This window comes from Helianthus annuus, chromosome 16 (genome assembly GCF_002127325.2).
Source record: "Helianthus annuus cultivar XRQ/B chromosome 16, HanXRQr2.0-SUNRISE, whole genome shotgun sequence".
Lineage (NCBI taxonomy): Eukaryota > Viridiplantae > Streptophyta > Magnoliopsida > Asterales > Asteraceae > Helianthus > Helianthus annuus.
This window is the reverse complement of record NC_035448.2, coordinates 193,455,617-193,477,048: the sequence shown is the minus strand read 5'-3', so window position 1 is coordinate 193,477,048 and position 21,432 is coordinate 193,455,617. Positions and strand designations below refer to the sequence as shown.

General features: G+C 37.9%; 2 protein-coding genes across 3 annotated transcripts; both read right to left on the bottom strand.

Moving 5' to 3' along the window:
- Positions 1-423: 423 nt before the first annotated feature.
- LOC110915091 lies at positions 424-7,317 on the bottom strand. Its single transcript, XM_022159721.2, has 8 exons — positions 7,220-7,317; positions 4,862-5,539; positions 3,480-3,582; positions 3,307-3,407; positions 2,220-2,394; positions 1,576-1,746; positions 1,396-1,496; positions 424-782 (listed from the first exon to the last, which is right to left on the bottom strand). The coding sequence occupies exons 2-8, from the start codon at positions 5,519-5,521 to the stop codon at positions 726-728; spliced, it is 1,368 nt and encodes a 455-aa protein (XP_022015413.2). The 5' UTR covers positions 5,522-5,539; positions 7,220-7,317; the 3' UTR covers positions 424-725.
- Positions 7,318-15,396: 8,079 nt separating this feature from the next.
- On the bottom strand, positions 15,397-17,816 carry LOC110915093. Of its 2 annotated transcripts, XM_035985059.1 has the most exons (3): positions 17,181-17,816; positions 16,652-17,063; positions 15,485-16,520 (listed from the first exon to the last, which is right to left on the bottom strand). In XM_035985059.1, exons 1-3 carry the CDS (start codon positions 17,770-17,772, stop codon positions 15,629-15,631), a joined length of 1,896 nt encoding a protein of 631 aa, XP_035840952.1. In that variant the 5' UTR covers positions 17,773-17,816; the 3' UTR covers positions 15,485-15,628. The 2 variants fall into 2 exon arrangements, with proteins under 2 accessions (XP_022015416.1, XP_035840952.1); XM_022159724.2 differs by having other exon boundaries at positions 15,397-16,520; positions 16,652-17,816.
- Between the last annotated feature and the right edge of the window lie 3,616 nt (positions 17,817-21,432).

Sequence of the window (21,432 nt, the reverse complement as noted above, 5' to 3'; positions counted from 1 at the left end):
TTTTCTCTCTTTCACTCATAACCACTCCATATAATATAGAGGATGGAATAGGAATGCTCTTATATGGATAGATTAAAGAATGATAGAAAGCAATACATGTTAAAAGCCATGGGCGGCCCTGAGGGTGGGCGAGAAGGACCACCGGCCAGGGCCCGATATTTCGAAAGGCACGTTATTTAAAAAAAAATCCGATATGTACATGTAAAAATAAATTAATAAGGTATACCCATATAAACACCAACATAGGCCCACTTACAAAGCTATTTTTATGGTTTAGATTAGTTATTAGCCTATTGGCATTAGGTTTAAACCTTTAATGAGCCGAATACCCAATTTCATTAAGGCCTAAGGGCACGTTTTTTTCAAACTCGAACAAGATACACGAATTCTCAAGGTGAACCCTGTTAAAAGCAATACAGAATAGGCACGTATGTGGAATTTTTTATTAATTTTCTTATGTAATTACAATATTTATGAATTCGGTTACTTAATGTATGAGATGTTACAAAATATTAATTCAATAGCAAAACATTGTGTAGTTGATGGTGGTTGATGTCTAGCTTGATATGTTTTATATGTTGAGGGATTAATCTTGTTGTACTGGAAAGTTTAGGGACTTGTAGCAGTTCATTGAAGACTAATCATGCATATTTAGAGCTTTAAAGGACTGCTTGTGTGCTTGACAGTTGATATACCGAACAAAACTCCTTGATAACTATTTCTGGTCAATGGTCATGACTACTTAGAAATTGTACTACACTTGGATACACTTCATCCACCGCCTGCATTGTAGATTTTAAACATTAAAATCAACATCGTTTATACAAATGTTTTTGTTATAGTCTTTTTTTTTTTTTTTTTTTTTTTTTTTTTTTTTTTTTTTTGTACACGGAAGCGAATCCACAAATTATCTACTGTATGTAGAATAAAATAGGCTCCCACTATTCACACACCCCTGTAATCTTATTTTCACACCCTTAGGTCTATACGACCCATACAGAGTTAAACGGGTCGTATAGAAGATTGTTGCACGAACTTAAATGTCAGGGAATGTTTCTTTTTGTCCTAATCTATACGACCCGTATAACATTCTACTAGCCGTATATAGATTGTTATACGAGCAATATAATGCTATACGACCCATTTTTTTCTTGACATATACGACCCGTATAGCATTATACGATTCGTATAGATTGTTTATACGACCCATTATTTTTGTTAACGACAGCTTCTATACGGCCCGTATAGAACAATCTATTCCCGTATTGAAAATAATCTAGTCAGATTATTCTATACAAGCCGTGTAACCCTATACAACCCGTATAGAGGGTGTGAAAATAAGATTTTAGGGTGTGGGTATATGAACTCCCTAAAATAAAAGTTTAGATGGATTACCAATAGTCCCCCAACCAAATCATAATGGGCATAATGTGGGCCATCCGGTTCACCAAAAAGTTTATAGGTAACCAACTTCTCAGGAATCAGTTTCACTGTTTCTGTTCATTCAACCAATACAACACATTGTCAATGTTTCTGTACCTTCTACTTGAAAAAACGGTCCAAGACCATACGTACCGCGTACGGCTTCAGGGGGACATATTGCATCCCGGTCACCTGCGATTGCCAGAACCGGGATATTAATTTTGTGAATATGATCTTTGTAGAAAAACGTCCCACTTCTATCAGATAAACCGTGTTCTCTAAGCGCTGACGCAAGCTGTAACAATAGTTTAGCAGGTATGCTACCTACAACAGATTTAAACATAAAAAAATATTAAAAATAAAGATAAAATTTAGAGTTAATAGCCAAAATGGTCCCTGAGGTTTGCTTACTTTTGCCACTTTAGTCCAAAATCCAAAATTTTTAAATCTGGGTCCCTGAGGTTTGCATTTTGTTGCCATTTTAGTCCAAATTTCAAAAACTCCCTTTTTCGACTGTGTAGGGTATTTTGGCCATTTTTATGAGTTATTATAACAAACTCAGATCAAGAACCCAGAACACCTCTGCGCAAAAGGACAAAATAGGCTGGTTGCAACAGTCAAAAAATGAGGTTTTTGAAATTTGGATTAAAATGGCAACAAAATACAAACCTCAGGGACCCAGATTTAAAAATTTTGGATTTTGGACTAAAGTGACAAAAGTGAGCAAACCTCAGGGACCATTTTGGCTATTAACTCTAAAATTTAATTAATAGAAGTAAAAGAAATTATGCACTTACAAAAGCTATTCAAAGTGAGTTTTTTAAATAAATCTGGATGCATCATGTCTTGTGCTGATATCATATGATTAAGCCATGATAAAACATAAGGAGCACGGGATGTAAGAGGATATGCAGCGGTTAACATTGCCCCTAATGGAATAATCGGTACATTTAACGCTTGTGCAGGATCAACCTGTGTATGATAAACAAATATAAAGAAATAAGAGTCGGATCATATTTTCTCAGTTCCAGATTACGGATGCTAAACGGGTCGTGTTCGTGGGTCGGCGGGTTCAACCGACCTGAACCCGAAAAATTTAGACGACCCCGAACCCGAAAATCGTGTCGTACATATGAACCCGAGTATTCGCGGGTTGTTCAGCCCGAAATTTTTTTATTTTTTTTATTTCTTTTTCGCAAATTAATATATTAAAATTCAAATTTACTAAAAACACAAATATCTATAATACAATTACATTTAAATTAGAGTTAATTACTGTTTTCGTCCCTGTGGTTTGTCAAAAATCACTATTTCAGTCCATTAGTTTAAAAATTGCGATTTCAGTCCCTGTAGTTTCACTTTCGTAACCATTTTAGTCCACCTCGTAACCATTTCAGTCCCTGTACTTACGGAATAAATGGATTGAAATGGTTACGAAAGTGAAACCACATGGACTGAAATGGTTACTAAAGTGAAACCACAAGGATTGAAATCGCAATTTTTAAACTAATGGACTGAAATAGTGATTTTTGACAAACCACAGGGACGAAAACAGTAATTAACTCTTTAAATTATAAAATCTTATCTCATTTTCTCTTTTTAAGTTATAATTACGGCATACAATACGCACCCAATTTAATTTATGACAGAAATCATATTGTAAAATAATATAAATGGATTAAATGGGTCAACCTGCCAACCCAAACGGGTTAACCCGAACCCAGTTCGTTTAGCTAAACGGGTTCGTGTCTTCAACCTGAAACTGACCCGACCCGTTTAGACTAAACCCAAACCCGCGAATCTCGAGTTAGGTTCGTGTCGAGTTTTCGGGTCGTGTCAGAAAATCACACCCCTACTCCAGATGATACACAAACATTTTCTTACAAGTGGCAGTAATAATTTCAGTGATGATTTAGAGGAGGCGTAACCGAGTGAAGATGCCAACGTAACAATCGCAGCTAACCCTGGATCTTTTCCTTCAAAACCTTTATCACAATTAAAATTGGGGTTTATTAATTATATAAATAAAAACAAAAGAACACAGTTTGGAATCTTACCGTAGCGTGATAGCATCGAATATAGTAAAACACCACCCATGGAGTGTCCAACAGCAACGAGTTTGCCATCCTCGGGTCGAGTATGGGCCCTTATATAGGCCATCTGTATGTAGTGTCGGTAATTTTAGTGTTATCAACGTATATTTTAGTGTATCGCAAATCAAGACCAAAGGAATTCATGCTAAATTGTGATACAAGTTAGGACGTATGGATTATATGTGGTAGCATGTTTATACCCGGAAGAAGAAACGGGTCAAGGTTACGACTACTACATTACAGGCTGGGAACACTACAACTGCGCTACAGCCCTGGTGACCCGTTGTTCCACTGTGTTTGAAGAACCCAAGACCTACCCCCTCCTCGTTTCCATTATTACCTAACGCAACTCCACCAGATATCTCTATAGACTTCATTGTTGGGCTTCCTCCATCTAACCGATTCGCTACGATTTTAGTCATGGTGGATCGTGGGAAGGTTTGGCACCTCGATGTCAGCTCTTCGCCACTTGGGGCTGTAGTATGTTCCAAGGGTTGGGCTGTTCGCCCATTAAAACGGTACGTGAGCTGAGTTCAAAACGTCGTGAGACAGTTCGGTCCATATCCGGTGTGGGCGTTAGAGCATCGAGAGGACCTTTCCCTAGTACGAGAGGACCGGGAAGGACGCACCTCTGGTGTACCAGTTATCGTGCCCAGGGTAAACGCTGGGTAGCCAAGTGCGGAGCGGATAATTGCTGAAAGCATCTAAGTAGGACGCTCATTTTCTTGCTTTATCTCACCCGTTCACAACTAGGAGTGTAGCTCCGGTTTTCTGCAGAGAAATCGTTCGTCTACATGGTTACCTACGTTCTATTGTGTCTGACAAGGACGTCATCTTAGACTAAGCCAAACCAAACTGCAATTAAGCACCACCAAGTTGTAAACTTTCAGTTATAGTTTATACCCGGATGAGGAAGCGGGTCATGGCTACAACTACTGCGCCACAGGCGGGGAACACAAATGTGCTACAGGTTGGGCCAGAACATATTAGGCCGGAGCTTAATGTCATTTTCGGGCATGTATAAACTTAACTGGATTCAGATCCTTTAATATACGGCTATATACCAAGATTGAAGTTTTGTCGGTAAGAAGTTGTTACTGACCTATATGTGTGTGGGTTCCGACTTTATATACTTCAGTCCAAAAAGATAACGCGCCGTTAAAAACGTTGAGGACGGAACTGGCGCAAGGCGTTATCTTTTTGGACTGAAGTGGCACGTTCAAAAATGTTGAGGACGGAACTGGCGCCTTTTTTTTTTTTTTTTTTTTGACTGAAGTGGCATTTTCCACCAAACCACAGGGAATAATATAACTAAAAATAGAGAAAATCAAAACATGTCACCTCACCGCAGCAGGAACGTCCTCTTCAAGGTGATGATCAAAATCCCAATCAAATTTGCCGATCAAATCCACTTGCTTCTGCAACCCTTCCATGATTATGGTCAAACGTTCTTGCAGATCAAACAATGGGGACGAAACAGAGCGTTGACCTTCTTCAAGAATGTTAACCAACTTTTGACTCGAGTCCTTTATTTGACTTGCAACACCCGAATCATGTTTCACTTCCAAAAAACTTGAAATTTTCTCCTTTATCTCATTAAACCGCTTTGCTATAAAAGAATCTCCTACCAGTTTCGAAAACTGGTCAAATAATTTAGCGGAAATTAGTCTAGGTTGACTTTTACCAACAAAGTCAGATACTCTAGCTGATAGTGTTATAAAGGTTTCGGTTAATTTGGTTACGATAACCGATTCTGGAAATACAGTTGGCAATGAAATTGGTTGTTGGGTAGTTATAACCGTCTCTGATTCTGTTGGGGCAGTTTCGTTATTGTTCGAAGATTGCGGGCCAAATTGAGTGTTTCGTGTTCCTGTTGCAGAAGCAGCTTCCATTTGATTAGATATTTCATGTGCTGATTGCTCAATCTGTTTACGGTTTGTTTCTTGCATGCTTAAGCCGGAGCCCCGAACCTCAAGAATCCACGTGTCAAATCCGTGCTCACACATGTGACGAGCGAATGAAGACTGAAATCAAACAATTTTAAGCTAAAAACTTCAATGGTTAAGTTGGACCAAACCCGTTTTAGGTGGTCTTCACTAGGGGCGGCAATTCTTGACCCGAACTGCCAACCTGACCCGAACTTGACACGAAAAAAAAACAGGTTTTGGTCAACTAACAGACCCGTCTAAAAAAACAGGTCAGGTTCGGTTCGACCCGTTAACCCGTTCAACTATTTAAGAAAAAAATTTATTTTTTTTTTTGTTTTTTTTTTTTCATTTCTATTTTACATGGTTAGTCATAATAATGTTACGTTTGACACATTATATTATTTACTTGTCACACTTACCAACATTAAACATGTTATCGATAACCCGCTTCAAACCCAATAACTCACTTATAACTTGTATGGCTCATTTAAAAATACGGGTTAAACAGTCGGGTTCAGGGTGACCCACATTTATATGTGTGCGGGTTAGCGATGAAAGCTTTGACCCGAATAACAATATGGGCCAGGTTCAGGTTGAACATTTAGCCCACCAACCTGATATGATTGACACCCCTAGTCTTAACCTAAACGCATGGCTTTTAGGTAGTTTTTAGAATCAATTACATAGTTAGTACCGGTGGTTTACTTATTTAGCCATTTTCATACCTATTTTTTGGAAATTACACCATTGGTACCAACATTTACAAATTGTTTCACCATTAGTACCTACGGTTTTGTAGGATTAATTACATGCTTAGTACCTGTGATGTACTAATGGTGAAATCATATTGTAAAATTTGGTACCAATTGTGTAATTTCCAAAAAATAGGTATGAAAATGGAAAAATAGGTAAACCACAGACAGGGTCGTTCCAACATTTTTGGAGGCCCTAAGCGAACTACAAAGTCGGGGCCCTTGTGAGACTTGAACCTAAAAGAATATCAATCAGCAATAGCAAATCGCAAAATCAATTCGTAAATTGCGAATATCAAATCGCAAAATTGTTTTTTTTATGGTTACTCATCACAAATCGAAGGCAATCGATTACTCCTAATTTCTCCCCCAATCGCCATTCACGTCAGTTGCAAGGTCTAGACACTTTACTTGTTTGCGTCATTATCTCTTTACCTATGTGTTTGTTCATTTGGGCTAAATAGAAGAAAAAAAATAGAGTAAACCTCAATTTTCGTCCCTGTGGTTTGCTGATTTTAACACTCTAAGTCCAATAGTTTAAAAATTGCATTTATCGTCCATTAGTTTGCTGATTTTAACAGTTTCAGTCCATTAGTTTGCTGATTTTAACAGGTTCAGCCCACACCACTAACACTGGTGTGGACTGAAACTTTCAAAATCTAACACTAGTGTGTACTGAAACTGTTAAAATCAGCAAACTAATGGATGATAAATGCAATTTTTAAACTATTGGACTGAAAGTGTTAAAATCAACAAACCAAAGGGATGAAAATTGAGGTTTACTTAAAAAAATAATAGAAGGCCCTACTTTTTGGGGCCTAGCCTTTGCGTAGAATGCTAAGCCTATCAGTTACCACGACTGATTCTAGTTTTTTAAATCATATATATCATATCATCTGGTTCTTTAATCCGTCGAACGAGTGAACCGGCATGGCAAACAGTTTGCTGTGTGGTCCGATTCTGAAAACATTGTTAATAGCAACAAACTGAACGTGTTTCGTAAACGAAACACAAATGAAGTCACCTCGGGTGAGAGATCGTAAGCAATGGCATTAGTTCCCACCCCTGACAACAGCAACAACGGATGCTTTCTCGGTACCACCTGAAATTAATCAGTCAGAGTCAGAATTGAATTTATTCAGCAAATAGTAATAAGATAACATTAACAACTTGCCTGGGGAGAAGGAAGGTATCGCCATAAGGCAAGTTTCCAGTCAGAATTTTTAACAAACACGTAGTGTAACTCGTCTGCTGTACATATCGGAGGCTTATTAGAAACCTTTTCGCCGTTTATTTCGGTAGAGAAAGCTCTAAAGGTGACAACGGAGGTGAAGTGGATTGACGGAGGAAGACGGCAGAGGCGGCGGAGAACGGTGGATGATGGAGATGCCATTTGGAGTGGAAGAAAAGAAGACGGTGGTGTGGTGCATTTGAGGGTGACGTTACCGACATAGCTGATTTCTTTCTATTTTAGTTCAATTAACGATTTGGAAAATGGAAAAGAGTTTGGGAGATTGCGTGTCGTGAAGCCAACGGGTAGGTGTGGCGGTAAACCAGAGATGATTAAGATGAAGATGATGACAGGATTTTCAAATTCTCCACTAATACATTTACAAGAGTCGGCACCGATAGGCAATAGTGCCGGCACTTCATTGGGTTGAATGGGCGGCCACTTCAGTATTACCAGCTAGCTCTCTGACACTCCTTTATTGGCCCAACAAATTTACGATTTTATCCCTCTTTAAAATTACGATTTTGCCATCAGTTAAAAATTATGTTTTTGCTCTCACATAAAAATAAATTTACGTCTATGCTCCCAGCTAAATATCGCAATTTTGCCCCCGGTTAAAAATTACGATTTTACCCCGTTTCAGTTTACAGTTTTGCCATTAGCTTTTTTTTTCTCACAGCTAAGTAACGATTGTGCCCTCAACTTAGATTCACATTTTCCCAATCGTTTTTGTTTCTTTTCCTGGTGACATTACAAGTTTGCCCCCAGTGTAAAATTACAGTCGTGCCGGCAACTTCCTGGCACTCCCCCATTGGTCCATTTAGTTTACGCTTTATCCCCGAATTAAAATTATAATTTGGCCCTCAGTTAAAAATTACGTTTTTCCCATCGTTTTAATTTTTTTACCAAAACTATAAAGGTTTTTTTTTATTGGTTTACTCGATTTAATTTTTTTTCGTGTCAAGGAGTTGCCTAACACTAGCTAATTAGTCATGAAAAATTACACTTTTACCCTGAGCCCAAAATTACGGTCTTATCATCGTTTTTGTTTTTTTTTCCTAGCAAAATCATAGTACATTTTTTTAATTGGTTGAGAATTATTCGGCCATCACTCCGCAACGCAGACGGGGCATCTACTAGTATCTCAACATAATGAACTTACATAGAGTTTTTCTTTTTTCAAATACGGTTAGAATTAGAGATCACAAGAAGGTTACATAAGTCCGTGGGGTATGGTGGGACAGAGGTTTGAGGCATGGGTTGACACGTGGACTTCGAGGGGCACCGTCAGTTGCGTGTTGGGTCGGTATGGCGGGGCGTGGCTAGCCCGCGTGGGTTGGCCACGTGTTATAATTTTTTTTCAATTATTATAAAAATACACACAAAATTAAAAAAAAAAAGCCTAGCCACCTATAGCCTAGCCAACCCAGCCAATGAGAGCTGGCCACGGAAGACCGCTAGGCCCGCCCAACGCCCGGGCTGAAACCCCCGCCCAAAGGGCCACGCCGAAACCCAAGCCCACCCGGGGTGGCGACTTGGGCGTTTGTACCCAACCCACGCTGGCACGCTCCAACCCCCGTCCCATACCCCATAGTCTAAGGTAATGTTTGGTATGGAGGAATATGAGGTGGAATGGAATGAACTATTGCAAGGGAATGAAAAAAAGTGTGTTTGGTTGGTCAACGTAATGGAATCACCATTACATAAGTCATTCCATTCCCTCAAATTCATTCCATCCACTCCTCTTGTTTTTTTTTTCCATTCCATTCCCTCTCTCAGCCTCCGTCACAAACACCGCCCATCACCTCCAGGGGGGTGCAAACGAGCCGAGCTACTTTCGAGCTACTCGAGCTCAGCTCGAAAAAAAGCTCGAACGAGCCGAGCTTAAACGAGCTCGAGCCTAAAAACAAGCTCGTTTAGTAAACGAGCACGAGCCCGAGCTTCACTTATCGAGCTCGAGCCGGCTCGCGAGCCTAATCGAGCTTTCTGTTTATATATTTTTTATTAATATATCAAACATGTATTTATATAATAATAATTACCATTTATATAAATATAAAAAATAACTAAATTATATGTATAATAATAATTATAATTAATATAAATTAATTAATAAATACTGAACGAGTCGAGCCCGAGCCGAGCTCGAGCTTAAAAAATTACCTTCGAGCCGAGCTCGAGCTTTAGAAATAAAGCTCGAATCGAGCCGAGCTCGAGCTCGAGTTTTCATATGTTAAACGAGCACGAGCTCGAGCCTGTTCGAGCTCGGGCTCGGCTCGGCTCGTTACAAACATTTCACAAAAAAAATGTCACAGATTCTTTTTTGTCTCCGTATGAGTCCCGAATAACTTTATACGACCTATATAGAATCTTGCACGATCTAAATGCCAATATAATGTTATTGATTTGATATTTTCTCCATCTATACGAACCGTATACCATTATACGACCCAATATTCGTCTTGTCTAATATTTTATATATACCGTATAACCCTGTACGACTCGTATAGAGGGTGTGAAAACAAGATTTAAAGTAATGGCTTTATTAACACCCTTTTCTAATACATATAATATATTTTTAAATTAAATTGACCTACAAAGATGTTAATTATGTTTAAAAGATTTAAGACCACATCTTGGAGTCTAACAGTCTGTAACACCCCAACCTGGAACAGGCTGGCATGTCACTATTACATATATCAAAAACCAAAAAGTTTCAATAAAAGATAGAAACCAAGAAACAAAAGATCCTAATTACATTTTCATTACATTACCCAAATAAAAATAAATCTTTATCTTCACGACACTCTTCACTTATCCCCACGTTTCCCAAATTACCTGTCAAACAAATAAGACAAACACAAGAAAGAAACTACGGCTGAGCCAAAAAGTTGCCCAGTAACGGAGAAATCAATAGTAAAAGTAAGACAAACATGCGGACAGAAACATGAACGGTACTGACGTTAAACAAGTCTAGATTTTGGTACTGAAACAGATACTTATATAACTTGAATCCCAAAACTGATACTGAACAGATAACAGATACTGAACATAATCTGATGCATATAACATATCAAACATATCATAACAGAGACAAGAAATACGTGACAACATATAACAATAGAACAAGTCACGTAATATAGAAACACCCACGAGCCTAAACAGAGGCATGCATGGCTATAGTCCATGCGCCGAGATGGTGCATGTAGGCGTACACACATTATTCCATCTCAACAGGAGTCAGGAGTCAGAGCTAAGATCGATCTATTCGCCTCTAGGGGCCATGTGCTACACAAGCACAAACTAGAGACGCCGTGAACTTTAGTTACGCACCGTCACGATGAGTGCCATGCCGTTGACGCCCCAACGACAAGTAACTTATAATTGCTCGGGTGACAGAGTACAAAGCCGTATCAGAAATAAAATGTATTTTGCCATAAGTCTAAAGGGATCATGCAATAATGAGCACAAGATCTAAGGTCTATTGCATGCTACAATAAATACTAATCATATAACAATACGAAACAGAGACCAGTAGCGAAAACATCCGTACTACAAAGTAACGGATTTGAATAAAAAATACTATGATGTAAACGAAACAGAATCCGTACCTTATAAGCAAACAAAGCAAAAATAATAAGTCGTCCTCAAATAGTACGTGAACCTATATTTTCATTATTAAATTACAAATATTAATACAACTGTACGATTCATTGGTTCATCAATTATCCGGCGACAGAGACCTATAAGACTCATGACTAATTACCGTAATGGATTGAATAGGTTCATGGTTTTATTAAATTACCTATCCATCCTAAAAGAAGTGTAGGAGTGTGGAATTAATTAACAAAATATCATTCAAAACTATAAAATATGAAACGATGCAAAATCCTTTTAACTACTAATACATGTGAAAACATATCTATAAGGTACAGTACATCAATTTATTATTTCAATAAATGCTTTAAAGCTAACTACATGATTTAATCTATATATCTATATATCTATATAACTAGATAATACATCTCTAATGGACACAAAAGTAATTTAACAATTATCTTTTTAAGATGGCAGACGGTCTAATGTGGCAGTGATAACTAGGATGCATGTAGTAAATGCAGGCCGATGCATTGGAGACGGTCTAAGATAACGTTAACAACTTGCCTGGGGAGAAGGAAGGTATCGCCATAAGGCAAGTTTCCAGTCAGAATTTTTAACAAACACGTAGTGTAACTCGTCGGCTGTACATATCGGAGGTTTATTAGAAACCTTTTCGCCGTTTATTTCGGTAGAGAAAGCTCTAACGGAGATGAAGTGGATTGACGGAGGAAGACGGCGGACGGGGAGTTGACGGCAGAGGCGGCGGAGGGTGGTGGATGGTGAAGATGCCATTTGGAGAGGAAGAAGAAGACGGTGGTGTGGTGCATTTGAGGGTGAGTCGTCACCGACATAGCTGAGATTTATTTCTATTTTTGGAAATCAACGATTTGGAAATGAAAAAAGAGTTTGGGAGATTGCGTGTCGTGAAGCCAATGGGTAGGTGTGGCGGTAGAACCAGAGATTAAGATGAAGATGATGACAGGATTGAGACTACAATGCAAACGAACCAAACTTTTCGTGAATAGTTTACGAATCCTTTGACGGAAAGTTCATTTGAACAGACGAACATCAACAAAAAGTTTCATTCGTTTGGTTAAATGAAAGAACATGAACAAATGTCGCGTTCGTTCATTTATGTTTGTAACATTCGGTAATGAGTTCATTTGTGTTCGATTTGTTTTTAGTTTTTATATTTTATTTAAATCCTTCAAAATTCCGACAACTAAATATTTAATAAATGTCATTGTATTACATAGTTTGTGTTCGTCTGTTTCCTTTTTTTGTTAATGAACACTAGTTTGTGTTCATCAACGTTCGTTTTCGTTCGTTCCCTTAAATTAACAAACGAATACAAACAAGTTCATTTTCTTAAAGAACGGACACGAACATAAAATCTCGTTCGGTAAGTGTTCATGAACAGTTCGTGAATACACATATTTCTTAACAAACAAACACGAACAAGGTTTTGTTCTTGTTCGTATGGTTCGTTTACACCCTAGACAGGATTGTAAATTACTTGTGATTTGTGAGCTTTCTGTTTTTTTAGGACATGATAACTTTTGAATTAAATTGACCTATAAATAAATATGTTAATGTTAATTATGTTTAATAGATTTAAGACTACATGTTGCGGTCTAACGCACAAGACATTATCATGCCACATTAGCAGCTTTAATATCAAACACCAAAACAAGCAGGTTAAAGTTGGGCGTCAACATCGGAGGCACCAAACCATTAACGCCCTTGACGAACAAATGAGGTGGGACTGTTGGATCCATCCCAAAACAACCGATCACACTTTTTTTAATTAAATTTTAGTTAAGGACTTAAACCATAACGTGATAAATTGATAGTTAAGGCCTAAGGGGTAAGTTAGTCGTTATCCATTGGCGGGGCGTTGCCTTAAACCACATTGTCAAACCCTATTAACTCCTAGACGATATATGGGAACTAAGATGTATTAATTATATGTTTATTGTGTTTTTTTTTTTTTTTTTTGAACGGCAAATTTGGATCACTGACGGACCACTGGAGTATCATCGTGCCGCCACGAGCTGAATCACCTGATCGTAATTATATGTTTATTGGTTTGTATAGAAATTTATCAATAGATTCAAGTGTAAACTCAAGAGGTTATCTTTAACCGTGTATTAGAGATGCTAAACGCGGCTAAGACAGACGATTGTTTGTCCGTGTGGCTATGGACGACCACAAACGAGAAAAAGGGAGAATAGGGGTAGACGTTCTTGAGGCCTTGAACGGTCCGTGGAGGTGGGGTTACATTGCTTACGTAGCTCCGTCCATGGAATTCACATGGCAAATGCCCTTATTAGACTTGATACAATTGTACTAATTCACATCGGTAACATGACAAGGGAAACATGCTCATGCTTGAGCATACACTCTTGCTTGGAACATTGCCATGCCTTACAAATAGCCATATGCAAACCAACAAAACCTAAAAAGAAAAAATAGATACCACTCGTCTCTTAGGGAACAATATAGTTGATTATTGCAAATTGCAATCATGTTTTGGTAGAACCTTATCTCCTCACATCTTCATGTATCTATTTGGGGCACAATGTCAACATGTGATTGGCCTAATATAAATGATTGTTGCCACTCTTTAGAGGTGGCCTTTGTCTTCAAGATGTATTCACACAAATCTATATACTTATACGCACTTAAACCTTTTCCTATTCATTAATGGATGATTTGAGTCTGTGTTATTTACATAGTGGTCATCTTGTAAACCCTCTTGACATGTTTATTATTACGAACATTTAAAAGACAACTATGCGCCATGGCTCTTTGTGTTTTGATGCATAACTAATTCTCAGAGTCAATAGGAGATAAAAAGAGTTTTAAAATCTCACCACAAACAAATGTCTAAAATCTAAAAATCAACGTGACGTGTTTTGTGGATATTTTATCATACACGATAATGGATTGACGGATGTAGCGACACAACTGGGTGATACGAGCTCTATGTCTAAAGCTCAAACTCGTCTCGCTGTTAATTTTTCAGGGCAACTTTCGGCTCGTTTATTATGTGTTGTAATTAATTGTTTTATATATATAGGGTGGGAGTTGGCTACAAAGTCCATTTTTTTCTACAAAGTGTAAAAAGTCATAAAACACCATAATGTCAACCATTAAACACACTTAAAACCCACAAATAACAAAGTGAAGATTACTAAAAATGCCATATTTGTGGGTTTTGTGTTGTGTTTTGGATGATAAGGCTTTGATTATTGAATGACTAATATTAGTGTGTTTTATATTGATCATCTTGTTGTGTTTTATATTTATAGTTCTACGAATGTGTGTTTGAAGTTTTTATGGACTTTTAGGGTTTGAATATTGTGTTTTAGTGATCTGGTATTTTTGGTTTTGAATGTGTTTTATGGCTGAAATTGTGGTGTTTTATAGCTTTGTACACTTTGTAGGAAAAATAGACTTTGTAGCCAAACCCACCCTTATATATATACACATACGCACACACAATTACTATAAATATAACAAATTATATATCATTTATTTAATTATTAGATAGTAGTATTTTTTTTTTTTTTTACATTAGCGGGTTGATTTTTATTATGTAATTGTATATTTATTATCTATAATAAAATTCATCATATTTGTATAAATAGAAGGCTTACTAGGCTCACGAGCTAGCTAAACTCCATATGTGAAGCTTGGATTCGAGCTCTTTTATTAAATAAGCTTCAATTTATACTCGAGCTCAAGCTCAGCTAATTTCGAGCCTTTAATGGGTTGATCTCGAGTAAGGGCTCGAACACTTATGCCGATATGCTTAGTAACAAAAATTAACCCCTAACATTACTAAAGGCTTTTTTTTTTCTCAAAATCAGAACTTCAACATCAAGAAATACATCATTGTTCATATTCATACACCCAACACCACATTATTTTTCACAGTAAAGGCTTAAGGTAAGCATCTTTTGTACATTTTTTAATATGATTGATATTTTCGACGATTCAAGTAATTCGAATCCAAAACTAGAAATTTGAAAAGGGAAAGTAAACAAGATTGGGTGGCGATAGCTGGTATCGCGAATGCCAACTCGCAATAGTACACACACCAACCCCACCCCCTGTGTACCATGCTTCATCCCTCTGGGCAACCATCATATTCATCAGTGTCTCATTTCAACTTTACAAACTAACCTCAGTAGATGCAAAGCCAGACACACACCTGCCCACACATGTGGCAAGATCCAAAATGGTTTAACCATTTAAGAACTCATTTGCATGTATATACAATGTACTATTTCCATGGTGGACATGTGACACAGGTACAATTATGTTGGGAAAAAGAAACTTGACAACCAGTGACTGCAATCATCTAAACTCCTAACTAAAACCCTTTTATCTTATATGATTTCCAAACATAACCAATGTAAATATAGCATACACATATACTAGAATTAAAAAAAAAAAAAAAAATCAAACTCATGTTCTTATTTTCAAGCACAAATACATACCACAAACCAATAACAAGAATAATAATAATCATAATAATAATAATAATAGGAAAAGACACACGTCACTGCAAAATTTTCAATTGAAACTCACCTGTCAAGGCTGTGATGATGTTCTTACCTGCTGCGGTTTCATACTATTATCCGCCTGAAGATGGGACCCACCTTGAGCTTGAGCTTGAGCTTCAACAGGCAAAGTTGAGGTCATGGTTTGATATTGAGCAGCGGATTGAGGTGGCAACGGCTGGGCTGCATAGTATATATGCGGTCTTTGCTGTGACGGATCAGCGAACTCGTATACGTAATTACCACTGCCGCCAGAAGTGACGGGCTGAGGAGGTTGATGTATGTGAGAATAGCCGACATACTGAGGTTGAATCGGATGTTGGCTAGACGGAACCTGAACCAGTTGAGGTGGCAGCGCAGCAGAACTCGTAGCGGTTCGATACACACCTGCTGATGGTTCAGTTTTAGCGGTTTGGGCAGCACGGGGTGCAGTGAACAAGCTAGACGGCGGTGGAACTTGATTACTAGGAGGTGCAGAAGCAGCGGGATCAGCCTGTAATGGTACGTTGTAACCTTGCGGTGGCTGCCTAGCTGGCATATAATACACGAAATTGTGTTGATCAACTGCCGGATGTGGAGCACGAATCTGTGAATGGGATGGGTACATCTGATAGTATGACGCCATCGGAACCGCCCCTGACGGCTGGTGGAGGTACTGTGGCGGTGGAACGTGAATAAACTGCGGTTGCGGGTGAAGTTGAGGATGTTGTGGATCAACTTGGGTAGTTGGGGTTGAAATCACATAACCAGAATCTTGAACCTGTTGTGGTTGTTGAATCGGAATCCTAGTGTTTTGATCATGAATATTACTCGGATCAGTCGTTCGAACAACGTTATTACTCGAAAACTGGGTTTGTGCAACTGGATCTTGGTAAGTCACAGGCGGTTGACGTCTAGATAAAGGATTTGTTAAACTACCATCACTGCAATAGACAACAATATATACCACATCAAAACAAAATCTCGCATTTTTCACTCAGTCAATTTATCAAACACCTAGCATGCATTGCATAAAAGTAAAACAAAACAAAAGAAAAACAGGATTTCTATATACCTCGAAACCGAATCCGGTGAAGTCAAATCAAACTTCTGCTGAAACTGCTGTTGCTGCTTAATATATGCTAATTGAACCCCCTGCTCTGATCTCTCATCTTCCGACGCCACACGATACGAATTCTCCATAACCGCAACCTTCGAAACAACCGGCACACCCGCCGGAGCACTTACCGCCACAAAACTCACATCCTCTTGACTCTTAACATGTTGCTGTACACTCTGCACACTCATCTGAACAAATTGCTCTTCAATTCCTCCACCAACCTTCACTTGATCCTCCACATTAACCCTAACCGGCGGAGACGACGATGCTGACCCAAACGACGACGTCGTTTCCATCATCGGAGAATCCGGAACCGACTGTACATCCTGTACCGAATTATTCGCTCTCATATTCTTACCGATCACACCTTTATTGATAATAATATTATTAATATTACTATCTTTCTTCTCTGTAACAGAAATATCATCTTCAAGCCCTAACAAACAATTAACCGATGACGTATCGGAAAAGCCTGATGACGTACCGTTAAGCGCGTTCAGAAACCAGTCCTCCGATTTAGTAGAACTTTCTAGAAGCGATCCGATAGACGTAACCGACTCCGGTTTAACCGGAAACAAAAACAACCGGAGCCGGTTCGATTTGTTAGAATCGGTTGGTGAATTTAACCGGTCGTATTCGTCGATCATGTTTTCCAAATCTTCATCGGTGGTGACGGAGATCAACGAGTCCAGATCTTCAGACGGTAACTGATATTTTACTGTGAACGACGTCGTTGTAGGTGACGTGGCCGATCGGAGTAAGGTTTTGGTGAGGCGGTTAGTGAGGTCGGATAGTGTGGTGTGCCGGTCCACCACAACGATCCGTGTGTCTCCACCGACGTAACATAATGACTTGTCGTGAGGCCGGGGGACTATGTGGCCGCCGTAGCTGCACATCAGCCGGAGTTTGGTCAAACCACCGGTCGCCGCCGCCGCCGCCGTTGTCGCCGCCGTGGAACTGTTGTCTTCTATCCAGGAGTCGGTGTTTCGGTAGCGAGGAGAGGAGGTGACGGAGTCGGAGTTTGTGACGGTGGTTGTGACGGCGGAGGGAGGCGGTGGAGCGATGGTTTGCTCCATTAGTTGTTTTTTTTAAGAAAATATTGGGGAGTGGGTCTAGTTGGAATGTGGAGGCTCTTATAGTCCTCCAGCTGGATACACCTTTACTTTAACTTTATGTACTGTTTTTTTATTTATTTTTTTTATTTTTTTATATCGACAAACTTGGATTACCGACGGATTATTCTAGTATCACCGTCCCACCACCAGTATCACTCAATTATATTCATTTTCACTAGCTTATAATGTCTATACACTAATTCATGACAAAACTCAATAAATATGAGAAAAACCCCCTTATAAATATGATCGCTACTATGCTAATATAAAAATAAATAAATTAAATTAATATTAAATAAATAAACTGATGTTGTGTACTATGTAAATTTAGGACTTGAACAAAGTGTCATTTAATATGATGATTACAAATCTAAAGTGTTATTTTGTTATTTAAAAATTGCATAAACAAGTATTTCTGACCCTTAATCTCGTACTAATATAGTTTATGGAGTTGATTAAACACTAACTTTTGGACCATTAATAAACTTTTATGGTAAACAAATAAGTATAGTCTAAAATGAGAGATATCATACAAGTTTATAACCGGTATCAGTAATTCATTTAGGTTTAACTTATTATTAAACTTGTAGCTAACCTCAAACTCTCAAAGTAAATATTTTATAAAATTGTTACGCCATTATTAAGCTTGTAGCTGACCTCAAAGTAAAGATTTTATAAAACTTATTACGCCATAAAAATATATAAGATATGGAAAAAACTTCAATTAGTTTCCTAATTATGAAATGTTGGGAAAAACATGTGTCGCATAATGATATGTCGTGACCATTATAATGATGCGTATAAGTTCACTTTTAATTTTACAGGTGTATATGTAGTTGCCTCGCGCGTCGCATCCTGAAATGGTTCACATGCTTCACATATAAAATATAGTTTATACATTCACAGCTAAGGTTGTTGGTTATAATACATGTGTCGCATAGTGGAATGGTTCATATGCTCCGCATATAAAATTCAGTTTATACATTCACAGCTAAGATTGTTGGTTATACATGTGTCGCATCGTGGAATGGTTCATATGTCTCGCAATAAAATTTAGTTTATACATTCACAGCTAAGACTGATGAAATAACTAAAACTATTGTATATACAAATAAAATAACTAGAACTAAAATTAAGAAAAAATAGTTTTTTTTTTCTAACTAGAGTATAAAATACATTAGTTACGAATTACAGCTCCATGGGTGGGCGAGCCACACCCCCGGCCAGGTCATATTTTTCCCGGCCCTAAATTTTTATGTGATATATAAAAATATGAAACCGAAAAACTTATTGGACCCTTTAAATAAAACATAAAAACCTCAAAATTTATTAGGCCCTCTATCTAAAAAAGTAAAATCTCATAACTTTTGTGCCTAAATAACATTAATCGCCATTCAAAAAAAATAATTTATATAATGTGTTAGGTCCTAAGAGTCTTTTTTTCGACTCATACATGACACTTGAATGCTTAATAGTTCACATGATAGTTTTCAGTTTGAAATCACTTGTGTTAATAAGTTATAGACTTATAGTTTGATAATCTACATATTTAAAAAAAAAATAGTACCAATCATATGAGCTAAACTAATATATTGTTACTCGAGCGGATATGTAAGGGTGAAGGGGGTGCACACCTAATAGGTGAGTGCACTCTCTTACGCCAAACCAATCCCCGTGTGCCACGTCAACTCCCCTCTTAAACTCCCCTAACACCCCCATTTGATGGCGCCACTCCCCTCTTAACTCCCCTTATTTTTTTATTCAAAAAAAAAAAAAAAAAACCAAAGAAAATCTTTGATTGGTTGAAACTGGCATGGCCCCACACAATCAGCCTCTCCTCCATCGGTGAACCCACGCCCAATATACACCCCGAATCGGGACCCCGCTTTGATGGCGGCGGTGTTCCCGATCGGGGAAACCTATCACCGCTGCCACTCCCCGAAGACGCCCCGTTCACCCTAAGAAGTTTCCTCAATTTAGACGACAAAATCATTGTATAGAAACAAGGGTATAGACATAATCAATAGTGTTATGTAGTCATCATTTTTTTTATTGACTGAACTATATGGAGTTGAACAATAAATCTTTGCTAGGTTTATGGTTTTTACAAGTTGTCATATTTTATTAAGATAAATTAATCTATGACATTTTGCTCGTATAGACAATGTGATAAATGACTTTTCTATTATTTATTTTTTTTTAGTTAATGGCAGTTTGATTGATATGGTAAAAAAAAAAAATAGAGTTTAAAAGTGTGTCCTAATACCCTAGCTATTTTGAGGGTTCTCCTTCTATATGTCGTGAATTGTTCCCCTGACCGTCAGGGGAAAAAAATTATTCTGGTTTATTGTCGTGAATTGCAAAGTGACGGGCTCCACACCGACATGCAACTTTGAGGGTTCTCCTTCTATGTGTGCAACATACGTTGAATTGGCTCGACCAACGTTTGTCACGGTTCTAGGAAAAGCCACTGTAAATGAGGCCCCCACTTTTACTTGAACTGCCATCGAAGGGTAATTTATATCTTTAGCAGTCGACTTTGTAACTAGAACTTGTGGGGATCACGCTTCCTGAGGTTGATCGAGATATGTTGCACCATATCTTAAGATACTCTTGAAAAGAAGTTTCATATACAAGTCCCGGAGTTGTGGCCTTTAAAGGATCAATATGCCCAGACCCATATACAAATTCAGCTTCTGAGTATAGGGAATCACTTAATTCCCACGCTGCAACACATTAAATAAACGAATGAGATAAAAATTTGAGTTTTCATTTTGATTAGTCATTCTATAGCAAAATGAATAGAACATGATCATAAAATAAAGATTTGATCTACTTTAAAATTTCAATGTGAGTGCTTGCTGGCATTTTCTCAAAGTTGATTGATTATATGATGATCATGATATTAATTTACACATGCCTTGATAAGTGTGATGCATAGGTTGGACATGCTCACATTCAAATACAAAACACATAATTAAAGTTAGCTTCAGAATTCCTTATACAAGTTGGTTATCACTACTAGCACCTATGTTTGAAATTGTTTTAATTAATGTCACTTGTTAGAGTCTAATGTAAGAAAAGTTTAAGATAAAATTACCAATAGTCATTAGAGCAGATTTGATTGCAGAAGGAGACCACACAGGATGGAAAGACTTTACAAAGGCTGCAGCAGCAACATGGGGCAAGCCATAGATGTCCCAGATAAGATACTAAATTCCACGAAGTTCTTGTCGCATGTAATTCCAGATATAGGTGTTCAAAACTATCCGTATCCGAAAATACGATCCGAAATATCCGATATCCGAATCCGAAATATCCAAAAAAATCAGATATCCGAATTTTTCAGATTCGGATTCGAATAGTGATTTTCAAAATTTTCGGATATTTTGGATATTCGAAATATCCGAAAATTTAATTTTTGTTTTTTTCGAATATCCGAATATCCGAAAATATCCGAAGTATCCGACAACACCGGGGGCTATTATATCCGGCTATGAGAACATAACACATATTTCATTAACTTCGTAGTAGAATCTATTATATATAATAAATGTGATAAATTCTGCTGAGGTGTCAAGTTATGAGCCCCTCTAGGTTGAGCATTTTGGCGGGAAAAAC